This window comes from Ptychodera flava, chromosome 7 (genome assembly GCF_041260155.1).
Source record: "Ptychodera flava strain L36383 chromosome 7, AS_Pfla_20210202, whole genome shotgun sequence".
Taxonomy (NCBI): Eukaryota; Metazoa; Hemichordata; class Enteropneusta; family Ptychoderidae; genus Ptychodera; species Ptychodera flava.
This window is the reverse complement of record NC_091934.1, coordinates 29806772-29820563: the sequence shown is the minus strand read 5'-3', so window position 1 is coordinate 29820563 and position 13792 is coordinate 29806772. Positions and strand designations below refer to the sequence as shown.

Genomic DNA, 13792 nt, shown 5'->3' with positions numbered 1-13792 from the left:
TAAATTACACACATAAAAGAGAGAGGATTAAGAAAGAATGAAGCACTATACAATTGTATTCCAGATTCTTGGAAACAAATTTTCAGATCGAAAAAAGCTATGATATTCTAAAGCATTTGATAGTTACATGACGACACATTTTTTCTTCTCTTCCTGACGAACACTGGCCGAGTTAGATCTATTCATGAAGGACGCACGCGCACCACTTGATGCCCTCTCCGAAGCTGCCTGCGTGAACCTTATCGCGTCTTGCGCTCTGGCGTTCTCCGACGAATACATGGCATTGAAGTATGCACCCGACATGTCCACGCTTGCACTGTAAGACGACAACGAGCCACCGCTTTTAGCTGCATCCGATGTAGACACGCCCGATGCCGAATTTACTGTTCTCGCCGGGTTTGGAGATGGTGAAGAATAAGTTTGATCTGCCGAAAAAGGAGCCCTGGGATAATAATCTGTTTGACGGGTACTGATAGCCTCGCTCCGTGAAGATGTACTGGTTGATCGGCTGTTTGTAGGATATTGAGAACTGGGAGATGACAAATTTGGGCGTGTAGAAGATGACGTAACGTACGTGGTTGGTGAAGCCAGATTAGCAGTACTGGTGGATGAGACGGTGTGTGGTATCCATCTATCTGTATTCAGACCTGAAGAGAGGTTGTAAGTGACGGCCGTGTGTTGTGGTGGCGCTGCTGTGGAAACTTGACTCCGAAGCTGGTTGGCTGCAAAAGGCGGTCCCCTATTCTCATTTAACTTCGTGAAATTTATCAAGTACGCAGGGTAGCACTGTTCACGGTCAAATATGACGAAGACGGTCGGATCATTCTGCCTGTTCACACACGAGTCGTACAGTTCCCCAGTGAGCGTATTGATTTCAGGGGGTCGTTTGTAGGACCTCTGTCCGACTGTATACCGGCCAACCAGGACGTACGCTAGGAACATGTGCCTCTGGCCATGGTCATCGTCACTGGAGTAGCAATCACTATAACTTGCATCGCGTGCAAAGTATGTCCCCTGTCCGAAGAGTGTTGCATTCTTCCCCGCGACCCTAAAATCGAAATTTTGTCGGCAGATCTTGGTCACAGACTGTTCATCAGTTCCGTGGAAAAGATTCACTTGAAGACCAATGTCTCCGTTTTTCTGTACCATGTACTTCTTCTGTCTGTTCAAGATGAAACGGCCATTGCAAAATTTAAGCAGGTTGTTATTTTGACAATTCAAAACGGTTATAAAAGGAAGAATTCTGTTCTCATTCATTTAATGGATAAGAAACTTTCAAAAACAATTTTAAAGGTAAAAGACCATCAACGTTTCGATGAATATATATATATATATATATATATATATATATATATATATATATATATATATATATATATATATATATATATATAACAATTAATTAAGGAAAACAGTATTGAATATAAGTGTTAGGCATCCTGCAATGCTAAGATATAAGTGAAAGGATTCTTAGCCCGACACTGTTATTATTATGATTGGGACGTACCACTCCATTTGTAGGTGGTGTCAAATTTGATAAATAATATTTGATTTGGTGGCAACATTTTGAAACCAATTCAGAGCGTCGAGCTAAGAATCCTTACACTTCTGTCTGAGGATTGCAGGATGAATAAAACTTAAGTAACAGATTTTCTTTTTCTTTGTACTTAAAGTAATTCGTTTTATTATTTGTATCACCACTAACTGTCAGTGGTTCAGGATGGTCCGACTTAAATTTGTAAATCTCAAATGCTTAAGGACCTGGTAATGTATTACCTTGGTTCAGTTAACATCGAACACTGTTATTTCCAACGAGGACATCTGTATACTTCGAGATTTACACACACACACACACACACACACACACACACACACACACACACATATATATATATATATATATAATATATATTATTTATTTATTTATTTATTTTATACTATAATATTTATCGTAGTATCGTAGGTATAGAATATTAACCTTACGATCGCTTCCCTTTAATCGCAATGGAGCATGTACCGAATGCTATACTTGCTAACAAGTTTAACTATGCAAAAATTATTTTTCGGTCAAGAGATACGTTTTCAACATTATCCTCGTCATATTTAATTATTACCTTTGATATTTGTCCAAGTAAGCGGATTTTGGATCCTCTCTATTGCATTGATCTTGGCCTTGTGTTGCTGCATAGACTTTCGAAAGACCCTCTCCACAAATTGAAATTCGGCTGATGATGTGTTTAGGAGGCAGCGGATAAACTCTTTCCCAGGAGGCATAGGTTCCCAGGACGATGGGTATATAGTTGCATCTGACTGTAGATGATTTGTGCCTTTTAACCTGAGATTTAAGAATAAATTTAAAATAAACAGAAAATGAAATGTAAAGTTTATGTTGAACATATGTGCGAATATGTTATGACAAAGACGATACCTGTGTGAGGCTGACTAAGATTGGAAATCAAAACACACCATTAACCCGATTACTTTATTTACGATATGATAATATTGTCAATTATTTGTTAGAGTTTGCCAGACGATCATTGATCTCTACATGAAAATTTTGAACGACAGACACTCATAGACTTAAATTATGCGCCTCGAAGGTGAAAGACTTTAGCTTTTGTTCAAACTTTCCACGAGGAATCTTTCAACCATTGTCTTTCAAAATCGCTATAAGAATCGCGGGTCATCATCAAATTTGGTACTAGAGATACAAGTTACCCATGATTACCCAATGGCTGCAGAAGGCGGTCCCCTATTCGCGTTTAACTTCGTGAAATTTATCAAGTACGCAGGGTAGCACTGCTCACGGTCAAATATGACGAAGACAGTCGGATCATTCTGCCTGTTCACACACGAGTCGTACAGTTCCCCAGTGTGCTGATTGATTTCAGGGGGTCGTTTGTAGGAGCTCTGTCCGACTGTATATCGTCCAACCAGGACATACGCAAAGAACATGTGCCGCTGGCCATGGTCATCGTCACTGGAGTAGCGGTCACTATAACTTGCATCGCGTGCAAAGTATGTCCCATGTCCGAAGAGTGTTGCATTCTTCCCCGCGACCCTAAAATCGAAATTTTGTCGGCAGATCTTGGGCACAGACTGTTCATCAGTTCCGTGGAAAAGATTCACTTGAAGACCAGTGTCTCCGTTTTTCTGTACCATGTACTTCTTCTGTCTGTTCAAGATGAAACGGCCATTGCAAAATTTAAGCAGGTTGTTTTTTTGACAAGTCAAAACGTTATAAACGGCAAAAATCTGTCTCCATTCATTTAATGGATAAGTAACACTCAAAGATAATTTTAAAGGTAAATGACCATCAATATTTGGATGAATATATATATATATATATATATATATATATATATATATATATATATATATATATATATATTATAATATATATATATATTTATATATATACAAAATGTATACAATGTGCCCTCCCGGTTATCACCATAATGGCTTTATGGCAACCTCTGAACTGATAATAATACAAATTACTTCAAGAAAATAGTATTGTAATCTGCTACATAAGTTTCATGCATCCTGCAATGCTCAGATATAAGTGAAAGGATACCTAGCTCGACACTGTTATTATTATGATTGGGACGTACCACTCCATTTGTAGGTTGTGTCAAAATTTGATAAATAATAATTGATTTGGTGGCGACATTTTGAAATCAACTCAGAGCGTCGAGCTAACAATCCTTACACTTCTGTCTGTGGATTGCAGGATGAATAAAACAGATTTCGTTTCTTTGTACCTGAAGTAATTCGTGTTATAATTCGAACACTCCACGAGGACATTTGTATACTTTTCGATTTTATAATATATATATCTATATATATATTATATATATATATATATTATATATATTTATTTTATACTATTATATATGGTCAACTCCCTTGATCGCAATGGAGGATGCACCGAATGCTATCTATACTTACTAACAAGTTCAACTATGCAAAAGTTATTTTTCTGTCAAAAGATAAGTTTTCAATATTTACCTCGTCATATTTAATCATTACCTTTGATATTTGTCCCAAATATGAGGATTTTGGACCCTCTGTATGGAATTTATCTTGGCCTTGTGTTGCTGCATAGACTTTCGAAAGACACTTTCCACAAATTTAAATTCGGCTGATGATGTGTTTAGGAGGCAGCGAATAAATTCTTTCCCAGGGGGCATAGGTTCCCAGGACGATGGGTATATAGTTGCATCTGACTGTAGATGATTTGTGCCTTTTAACCTGAGATTTGAGAAGAATAAATTCAAAATAAACAGAAAATGAACTGTAAAGTTTATGTTGAACATGTGTGAGGCTGACTTACACGCCCTTGTATTTGTTAGATTGAAAATTAAAAAATCGACTATTAACCCGATTACATGTATTTAAAGTATTGATAATATTGCAATTATTTGGTAGGGTCTCTACTGATCTCTACATGAAAATTTTGCTCGACAGGCACCGTTCATATACTTTTTTCAGTTAAGGTAGTATGCGCCAAGAAAGTAAAAGACTTAAACTTTTTCTCAAACTTTCCTCAAAGAATCTATCAGGCATTGTCTATCAAAATCAAGAATAAAATTCGGGGGTCGCCTTGCAAATTTTGGTACTAGAGAAACAAATTTACCAGGATTTGCTAATATTTTAAATTCAAAATGGCCGCTATCCCTGTGTTAACTCTTTGAAGAAAAATTAAAAAAAATTGATTTTCAAAAACCAAGAGGGTGAATGTTTTCCTTACTCTAAGGATTTCAAAATGAGCCCCTCAAAAGGGTACATCAGAGAAGAATTGCAAAAGTTTGTCCAATATTTGTCCCAAAGGCGCATTGTACCTTAACTGCCCCACAAATTCACGACATACATATGCCACCAGACACAGTACACAAAGTTAGCATGGAAAACCTTGCATGAGCATGTAACTATGTCTTCAATTAACCTGAGTGAGAGTACTATTCTCCGGGTTTCGGCTCCAAATGTGACGGATGAGTTGTTTTGTTTAAAAGTTCATGGAATGGCTGGTTGGATCACAGCAGACCCTTTCTTTCTTTGCGAGCCAACATTTCATATTATTTATAAAGTTTTAAAAAGCATGCACTTTTATTTTCTATTTAATATCACCGTGTGGTTAATTCTCATTACTCTTCTCACTATAAAGCTGCAAGGCTATGACAATATTCGAACTGCATATGGTTTTAAATTTCATTTTGACCACTTCCTGACTCCCAAAATAAATTATTTGTTCAACTGCGAAGTGGCAAAGAATGGCTAGACTCCATCAAATCTCCTCACTGGCTACACAATGACACCCTTTCTGGCTCCTTCACTTCCTTTAAACATTAACTAGCAGCGTGCCATGGTACTGCAAGCTGGCTTACTTTCTCTACTCGTTTAGTTCGGTCCTGATAAAGCTCTCGTTTGATGGTGAATCGGTGTAGCGCAACTAGAGCTGCGGAGCGAACTGGCCGCTGTATGATACACGGTTACACTACTTTGGGATAGAGTAACCGTGTGTGATATAATGGGAGATAAATGCACCATGCTAATACCGAACACATATAGAAACGAAATCTACCTTGACAAACGGCCATCAATGGATTTAGGTGACACAAACACTGGTCTTCTCCTTACTTCTCTGGTTGTCCGAGTTTGCAGGTTAGTTTGTCTCATGCTTCTAAATGACAACATGTAGCGGTAGTCGCCAGCATTAAAGTAGAAAGTGTCCTTTTCGCTTTGATATGCCGATTCGATGTCGTCGCTGTTCGCTTGACCCAGGCCCTGATATGTAAATGTGATAATTTTGAGTGTTAAGCATACTTCATAATACTCACTGGACTTACCCGCATTTATATATGGTATGACATTTCTGTTTTATGATTTTGATTTTTCTTTGATTTTTTATTCGTTGTGTTTGTTCATTTAATTAAATTTCATTTATTTATTTGTTTGTTTTTTTTTGTTTTTTTTTTTATTTTTTATTTCATGACATAATGGCACAGTCGTTCCGCTGTATGCATCACAGTTTCCCGCCCGTTCTCATTGCAATTTTTCGCAGAGCGCCCTCAACAACTGTACAACGGTTTTTACTGTCCAATCTAAAAGTGCGATTTCCTTCTCTCTTCTCCGTAGGCTTTGGCAGTGTCATATTGTCATGATAAGCATCATCCCATGCACAGACAACGAACCGTGATTTTGATCTCAATACCCTTATAACTACAAGCACGACAAATGCTCATAGCAAACGATTTCAAGCGAGTATAGCTTCAAAAATTAGCAGAGAGAGAGAGAGAGAGAGAGAGGGAGAGAGAGAGAGGAGAGAGAGAGAGAGAGAGAGAGCCGAGAATTGGATTCTGTTTCGTTTTCGCGAAGTGGCGCTGAAAATTGACGATCTCTATCAAAAAAGTCAAAGAAAGTGTGTGATTTCAGCTATGAGTTGTGTATATCTGGAAATCCTAATTTTTGTAAAGCCAGGCCACTGAATTCATCGCCATAGAATACAATGTTTTCAAAGCAGGATCACTGGGAAAATTTTTCCATGTCTTTATTTTTGTACTGACGAAGTGTGGCCAAAATTTTACAGAGACTGTTTTTAAGGAAGGAGCACTTTGTGGACTCTTAACTTCATGATTTTCGCTTTTCAATGAGTGCACAATGAATAAAGAGAATGGGTCTTTGGTTTTGCCGTCCACGCATGTCTGATACAAATTGGTATTCAGACAATATACCGGTACCAGAGAAAGTGCCACTCCTTGAAAGTATACAGTCATCTGTGATCTAAATATACCCATACATGGTCAAAGGGGCATTCTTTGGTATTCAAAATGCCGATGTGAGGACGCTGTTTTTAAAAAGCGGCCACCCGCTTAAAATCTGTGATTGATTAGATTTTCTCTGTCCATGGTAATTGTGGCAAAATTGGAACAGGTGACAGTATACTTCTAAAGGAGTATTATATTTGATCAAAATAAACATATTGGCGATGGTTCCCTATCTATAAGCTTATGGCACTTTCATTTTTCATTGAAATCTAGTCCTGTTGCTGTCAACCCTAGGGCAAACTTACCGCGCTGTTGTTGCTGTACGGCACCCATGTGTTCCCGTTATCTTGCCAGTACCACTTCCACGAAGTAGTGAGGTTACTGTCCATGGCACTGCTGTGATCGATGGCGTAGGACGGTGTTGAAAGTCGACGAATCCCAACGAACGTCTCTTGGAGGTCTGAAAGTCCCCTGCCACCTCGGTCCATTTTGTATACCTAGCAAACATACCGTCAAAGTGACGTTAATCTCGCCAATAGCGTCCATGTCCGGCGGAGCATTGCAAAATCTGAAACAAACGAGTTTATCAACATTGAGTTCGAAATACAGATTAGAAGTCATATGAATTGGAGTATGCGGGTTAAATATATATTTGAGATGCGATGTTCTGTTCAACATCGGAAAAATGGAAATATAACAGGGCAAAATGCACCTGTCTATGATATTTTAATAGTCTATTTTCTACTCCAAATATATTTTTATCATTTTCATATCTAAAGTATGACGAAGTACAAACTTATAACGGCACAATGTCCCGTATGGAACATGAAATGTTTTTGTCGACAATTGAATTTTGTTCCGCACGAAAATGCAGTTATCTGCAATGGATATTACAGATACAGAGGTATCAACATCTTGTACACCAGGTTTTTCAACGTTTAGTGTGATTTTCAGAGGGTGAACCAGGAAACGTGTTTTACAGAGAGAAGGCAAAGACTGCCAAATACAAGTGGTCCGGTGAGAGAGATTCTTAAGGTAGAACGCTGGATTTCTATGTTTGATTTTGAAAGAGAATAGTCGGACATTTGAACAGTTTGAACTATCATAACTAAGAAGATGTGCCTAATGAATTTATGACAACGACTAAAGTTTTCATACAATGTAAAGTTAAAGTGAGAAAAAAACGGAAAGTTTATTATCAGTGTTAGGGACGTATTCGTTGGCTAATAAAGGGTGTTTTAACAGCTGTTTACAGTTAGGTTGCCTTTTCCTTACTATACGTACGATTTTTTTTCTAGACGACATGCCTAACCCTCGAAAGCTAAATCGGCGAAAGATGATAAACATGGCTAAAAATAGTCAATTATCGCGTTCTAATTATCGTTAAATGTATGATAAATTAGCAGGAATTTTTTGAACGTTCCTCGGTGACTGAATTTTTTTACCAAGAATATATCGGATAGTTACGAAAATTATCGGGTTTTAAGACACGGTTAGCTGTATCACTTTGCATTTTGTTTACCAAAAATATAATCCTGTATTTGTGGAGATGTTTCGAACGCCTGTTATCGAAGCATATTGATTTCAATCCTTTGTAATTATTTGGTCGATTTAATTCTGGGGATTTACATGCCTGTATATGTGGCCGTCATGTTCGTAAATCATTTAGTTGTTCAAATCTGAGTTACGCATTCGCTGTCAATGTTTGAAAAGCGCTTTTGTCACACGTCAGTAAGGTCAAACAAAAAATGTGACGCGTGTTTCTGTAACCCGCCCTACTCTACAAAAACCGCCAACCGCAGACATTTGTTTGCATTTTTACTTGATTTTTTACCTGACCTAATCACTTTTACACAAGTCGCATTTGATTTCTGACCATCTTTATGAAAGGACTGAAAGGGATAAAGCTGAAGAGGACTTTAAGTATCGTTTTAAAGGTCTAATATTAGCTTTCTGAACTTCTAGGACAAGATGAAACGCAAATCAATTCCACACCTTACTGGCCTTCGTATTGTCTGGCCTTCTTTCTGTTGTCCTTGTGAGGCGGGAACTAACCTAGAAGGAACGAAGGAGAACACAGACTTTAACTTGGTCCTTGATTTATTCTCAAAAGAGCAGTTCACGGAACGAAACCACAGGCACATTTCAGGGCAAGCCTGCAACAGAGTCTAACCAGAACCTGTAGCAGATCTCAAGGGCCTGAAAACTTTGACAGATGTCAGAGTTGTATCAACAGAACTGAATAAAGACCTGGCTGTACAGGACTGTATCCAGTGCTGTGAACTCCTGACCGACACGTGTAAAGAGGGTGTGTCCATGCCCAGAGTCTCTATACATGACCTGCTGCAGGGTTTGAATAATCTTCTAATTTCAGACTTGTATACACTGGCTTGACTCAGGTCTAAATTTCATAGGATAGCTCTGTACGCAGCCTAATGGATATTGGCGCTGATACAGGCAGAAATGCCAGTCACCGTGACTGTCACATCACTGTGGTAATGTGTATATGCAGTCATGCCCCCGTAGTACAGGACAATCAGCAGCAGGCACAACCATGTGACGTCATTGCTGACACCGACCTGTACCACAGAGTTATGTCAGAGATGTCACGTGAGCTGATATTTTTTGCTGTGTAGCTGTAATTTTTGATGATATTTTTCGAACATTTTTGCTTCAATGTCAACGACAATTTGTCTACATCCCAACGCATATTGAGATATACAATTCACCCCATGCATTGTCTCTACTGCATTGTTATCGTTGATAGGTAAATTATGGTAAGGACAGAGGTTAAAAGTTTTAAATTAACAGTCACAGTGCATTTTACACGTACACGATATAGTGGTGTTTCAACATGCTTTCTGGAATGGCACAATAACTAACAATTGATATACAAAAACATGTGAAAAAACCATCATAAAAAATTTCGGGTTTTAGATCAATTCCGTCGAGGCAATGTCTTTATCTGTTTAAAATTGTTGTCGGTAAGGTGTATTTTATCACGGCCGTTGTCAGTTTAGACCCTTAGTAAAGGTCACTTGATAGCCAATACTGTTGAACGTACGGTCACGTGGTCAGAAATGATAAACTGGTAAGGTACAGAGTTAAACATAAGCTGCCAGCTGACCCAATTCGATACACAGGTAACAGCTGAGGCCAAAAAAAACTTGTGTTGTTCCGATAACATAGTTTTCAAAAACAGGGTAGGTAGGTCGGTAGGAATTTTTTTTCAAAAATATTTTATTTTTATGCATTGTCCAGGGGTTCAGGGCTGTCAAACTGGCTACATTTCCAGAAAAATGTATCATACATATGAAAGGGAAAAAACATAAAAGACATCCCCGTTCAAGAACTTAAAAATCAAATGCCAAGAAACGAACGCGTGATTTTACAGATTTTTCTTTCTTTTTTATTTGCGTGTTTACGTAGCTCTAAAATGTTTAGGGTCGGCAGGTAAAAAATAGGGTAGGTCGGGTTATCGGAACAGCACAATTTTTTTGTTCGGCCTGGGATGTGTCTTCTTAGTCCTGCCTTGTTTTAAATAAAATAATTATTTTGTCGTAATAGTTGCAGTTTGGAGGAACTTTAACAATGTATAGCCCATATAGTCCTTGGCTGTCGTGAAATAATAATTTCTTTATGCGAGGATATACAAAATTGTATCGTTACATATAAAATAAGACAGGCTTATACGACGAGTATATGACTGTTTACCTCGGTGTTTAGACTGAAAATGAGCGATAAATGTGTCGTATTTCAATTTGAAGGTTGTTTGACATTTAAAAGGAGAAACTGTGACAAATTGGCCCGCATGTTTGCGTGGTTTATGTCGGTGGGTTTGAAGTGACAGTAGGGAAGTATGTTTTTGAAATACGGCTTCATTCTTCACATTTACAAAGATGTTTAGGGCGAGATATTGACATTTGATAGGTAAGTATGCCTCAATCGGCGGTGACATAAACTATCTCTTCTGCACGTGTAACAAGTATTAACAAATGACGTCACAGAATTGTGATAGTAAATGGTTATCGGTAACACAGGTGAAAGGATCATCAATAACTGTAAAATACGAACTTATCGTAAACCAAAAAATCTAACCGATAGCCCGAGTGAGAGTAACCTTCGTTGACAACCAACAATCAAACACAGAGTCCTTCGTTTTGTTTGCTATTTTGTATTTTTATCTGCTTAAATAATTTATGATACACAAGCAGAAAAATAAACAAAGAACAACTGACATATGCATGAACAAATCTAAATTGATTAATTCAAGTCAGACGAAAATATGAAATGAGGCGACTGTCAACAAAGGCGAGATCGTCACCATCTGTACATCTGATTTTAGTCAGATTGCAACAAACCAAAACAATACAATCAGAGCAACGATAAAAGACAAACAAACAAGTACCAATGAACCCTCACCTTCCCTGTACGGTTATTCCAGTCTTGGTGACGTCACAGAAGGCTTCTTCCAGCGATGTGTTGACTTCTCCAGTGAATGCCAATGGTTGTACGTCGTCGTCGTAGTCTAACACCCACTGGTACGGCATAGGGCAATGGTGTTTCTTACACCTGCTTCCCTTGCCACAGCCTGACAGAATGAAGTCAGTACATATCCAGGCGCCTCTGTCATCGACGATGCGAATAGGTTGTCTTCTCCGGGGTTCTTCTGACTGCTGCCTTGGCATAAGGAGTGTACTCGGTCCCCCAGCGAAATCCAAACCCCCTAGAGGAGCAGTTGGAGCCGGATATTGAGGGTTTGAAAGTGGGCGCGCTCTCGTGGCTACGCTTTGTGGGTCGACGACAGAGCTCAATCTCTTCGCCTTTCCATCGTACTCGACGAGAATTGTTTTCAGAACCATGTACTCTTTCAGACCCGCGATCTGGTGCTTTCCAAGTATAGCCTTTGTGTGACCCGAGTCAAGGTCATGAGTTAAGTCACAGTTTTCACCGCCTGTCATCTTGCAGAACGTCTTCAGGTTGAGGACGTAGCCTTTGCAGAGGTGCAATCTCTCACACCCCTCCCCCGCGTTACACCTGCGTCTTACGTAATCATTACAGACAAAGGGCGAGGACAGTCGTATCAGGGAAAGTATCTCTTCATCACTGACGTCATCCAGGTTCAGCTTCTTCAGGTTCTCCTGTGTGACTTTTTCGTCGAAGTTGTGAGCGAATATACATTTATTACCAAACCTGCAGTATCCGGACACGTATTTTTTGCAGACGTGGAGGTACCCGCATGAGACACTGTTACACTTTTTATGAGCTGAATTGTAAAAAATGCAGACCCGGCTTCTGGTTTCAAGTAGTGACACGATCGTCTGCCCGTCTGCGGTTTCTCCAGATGAAATCTTGTCGTGTGTTTTTCAAGCCATTTCTGTATATCAACTTCAGGTGGGAAAATCTCTACGTTTGATCTGAGTTCGTCAACAGTTGCCTTGCCTTTGAAGTTCTTCAGAATGTGTTTAAATACGTCTGATTCGGATGGTCCCGGTTGAGAAGTTATTTCGTCACCTGTGTTGAGCTGTTCTAAGCTATCGGCAGCCGGATATCGGTTCCGGGACGTGTTTCTTTTCCTTGCAGGTTTACAGTCGTCGCTTGTTTAACGGTTAACGGCTGCTTCGAGCCTGTGTGTACTTTCGGCAAGCCGAAGGGGGCAATTGTGTGGAACTGAGGCTGTGAAGATGTTCGTGGGGTCATCAAAGTTACGGGCTCCGGTCCGTTAAAATAACGTGTTCCTGTACTCGGACGTGGCAGAGGTTGCGAAGATCCATTGTAGGATTTGGGAAAACCACCGCGCCCTCTTCCTCTGTGACTAAGCAATGCCTTCCCTCGTCCGATATTGCCGTCTTTCCTCCCAACCCCCTTTGGTCGCCGTCTCCGTCTTTCTCTCCTTTGGGTATCTTTTCTGTTACTCATTTCCTCTCTCGGCTCTTTGCCTGGTGCATCATCTTTACAAATCGCTGATTGGTTGGGATCGCCGAGGAGAATAGAGCCAAGGACACTTTGATTGTTGGGAGTTGAGATGTCAATCTTGTAGTCATCGAAGATCCTTTTGTTACAGGGCTTGCTAAGTTTGTGTGAAAAGCCACAGGGTTTATCTGTCTGGCAATGGCCTTAACAAAGTCTTCACACAGATGCAGGTATCTTGCAGTCGTCGGCCTGACAAGTCTTTTGGTTGTACTTCCAGCAAATTTTTGGAAGGGAATTCCTCGCAAGTTGCAATAGTTCGTCCTTGACGTACTGCGTCAACTGAAGTTCTTCGAGAAGGACCGCGTTCTCGTAGGTGTGAAAGGAGTGAGGTTTCCCACAGGCGCGATTGTCATGGCAACGGCCACTGACGAAATCCCTACAATGTGCATACCATCACACCACAGGGCAGTACAGCAGATCGGTTCATGGCATAATTTTAGACTAAAGAGCACGTCACTGTTGTGGCGTGTGCCAGTTTTGCCCTCGACATCGATTTCTCTCAGGTCACTACATGTGACATCGCTGTCATCATCATCATCATCATCATCATCATCATCATCATCATCATCATCATCATCATTGTCACCATTATCGTAATCGTCGTCGCCGCTGTCGCCGCCGCCGCCATCATCATTTCCGTCACCGTAGTTATGATTAATGGTACCATCATCGAAAGCACCATCACCCCGGGCACCATCATCACTGTCATCATCGTTATCACAAACGTCATCACCACAGCCACCATCACCGTCACCCTCTGTCATACTATTCGCGGAACTCGTGAATAGGAGTTGCCTATCCGCAGACTTTGTACGCAGCCGCGAACTGGTGCTCTGTGGGCAGTGTTCCTGCTCAGCGTCATCGTCACCGGGGCAATATGGCGACGAGCCACCAACCTTTGTAAGGCACGATTCCAAATTTTCGGTAGTGTTTGCCGTTGGCTCCATCAGGCTAGCCTACCTGCCGTCTTTTCAACAGTTTTCGTTAAATTCCCTCTTCTTCCTGACATTAAGACCAATCTCGAAGTGATAGTTTACACGTACCAGTCGCCG

General features: G+C 40.0%; 3 protein-coding genes across 3 annotated transcripts; all 3 read right to left on the bottom strand.

The window, feature by feature from the left end:
* Positions 1-123: 123 nt before the first annotated feature.
* On the bottom strand, positions 124-1149 carry LOC139136429 (uncharacterized). The gene has a single exon (XM_070704153.1). It carries the CDS (start codon positions 1147-1149, stop codon positions 124-126), a length of 1026 nt encoding a protein of 341 aa, XP_070560254.1.
* A 428-nt stretch (positions 1150-1577) lies between these two features.
* On the bottom strand, positions 1578-7335 carry LOC139136428 (protein mono-ADP-ribosyltransferase PARP11-like). The gene is made up of 6 exons (XM_070704152.1): positions 7073-7335; positions 5585-5787; positions 4033-4254; positions 2729-3175; positions 2115-2335; positions 1578-1612 (listed from the first exon to the last, which is right to left on the bottom strand). The coding sequence occupies exons 1-6, from the start codon at positions 7253-7255 to the stop codon at positions 1578-1580; spliced, it is 1311 nt and encodes a 436-aa protein (XP_070560253.1). The 5' UTR covers positions 7256-7335.
* Positions 7336-8728: 1393 nt separating this feature from the next.
* Positions 8729-12268, bottom strand: LOC139136427 (uncharacterized). Its single transcript, XM_070704151.1, has 2 exons — positions 11190-12268; positions 8729-8822 (listed from the first exon to the last, which is right to left on the bottom strand). The coding sequence occupies exons 1-2, from the start codon at positions 11726-11728 to the stop codon at positions 8729-8731; spliced, it is 633 nt and encodes a 210-aa protein (XP_070560252.1). The 5' UTR covers positions 11729-12268.
* Positions 12269-13792: the final 1524 nt, after the last annotated feature.

Coding starts and splice junctions, on each gene's coding strand:
- LOC139136429 (XM_070704153.1), bottom strand. CDS start 1,149: ATGGTACAGAAAAACGGAGACATTGGTCTTCAAGTGAATCTTTTCCAC.
- LOC139136428 (XM_070704152.1), bottom strand. CDS start 7,255: ATGGACCGAGGTGGCAGGGGACTTTCAGACCTCCAAGAGACGTTCGTT. Junction 5,788..7,072: donor CGTACAGCAACAACAGCGCG/GTAAGTTTGCCC, acceptor TTTACATATCAG/GGCCTGGGTCAAGCGAACAG. Junction 4,255..5,584: donor ATTGATGGCCGTTTGTCAAG/GTAGATTTCGTT, acceptor CTCAAATCTCAG/GTTAAAAGGCACAAATCATC.
- LOC139136427 (XM_070704151.1), bottom strand. CDS start 11,728: ATGACAGGCGGTGAAAACTGTGACTTAACTCATGACCTTGACTCGGGT. Junction 8,823..11,189: donor GGAATAACCGTACAGGGAAG/GTGAGGGTTCAT, acceptor CGTTCCTTCTAG/GTTAGTTCCCGCCTCACAAG.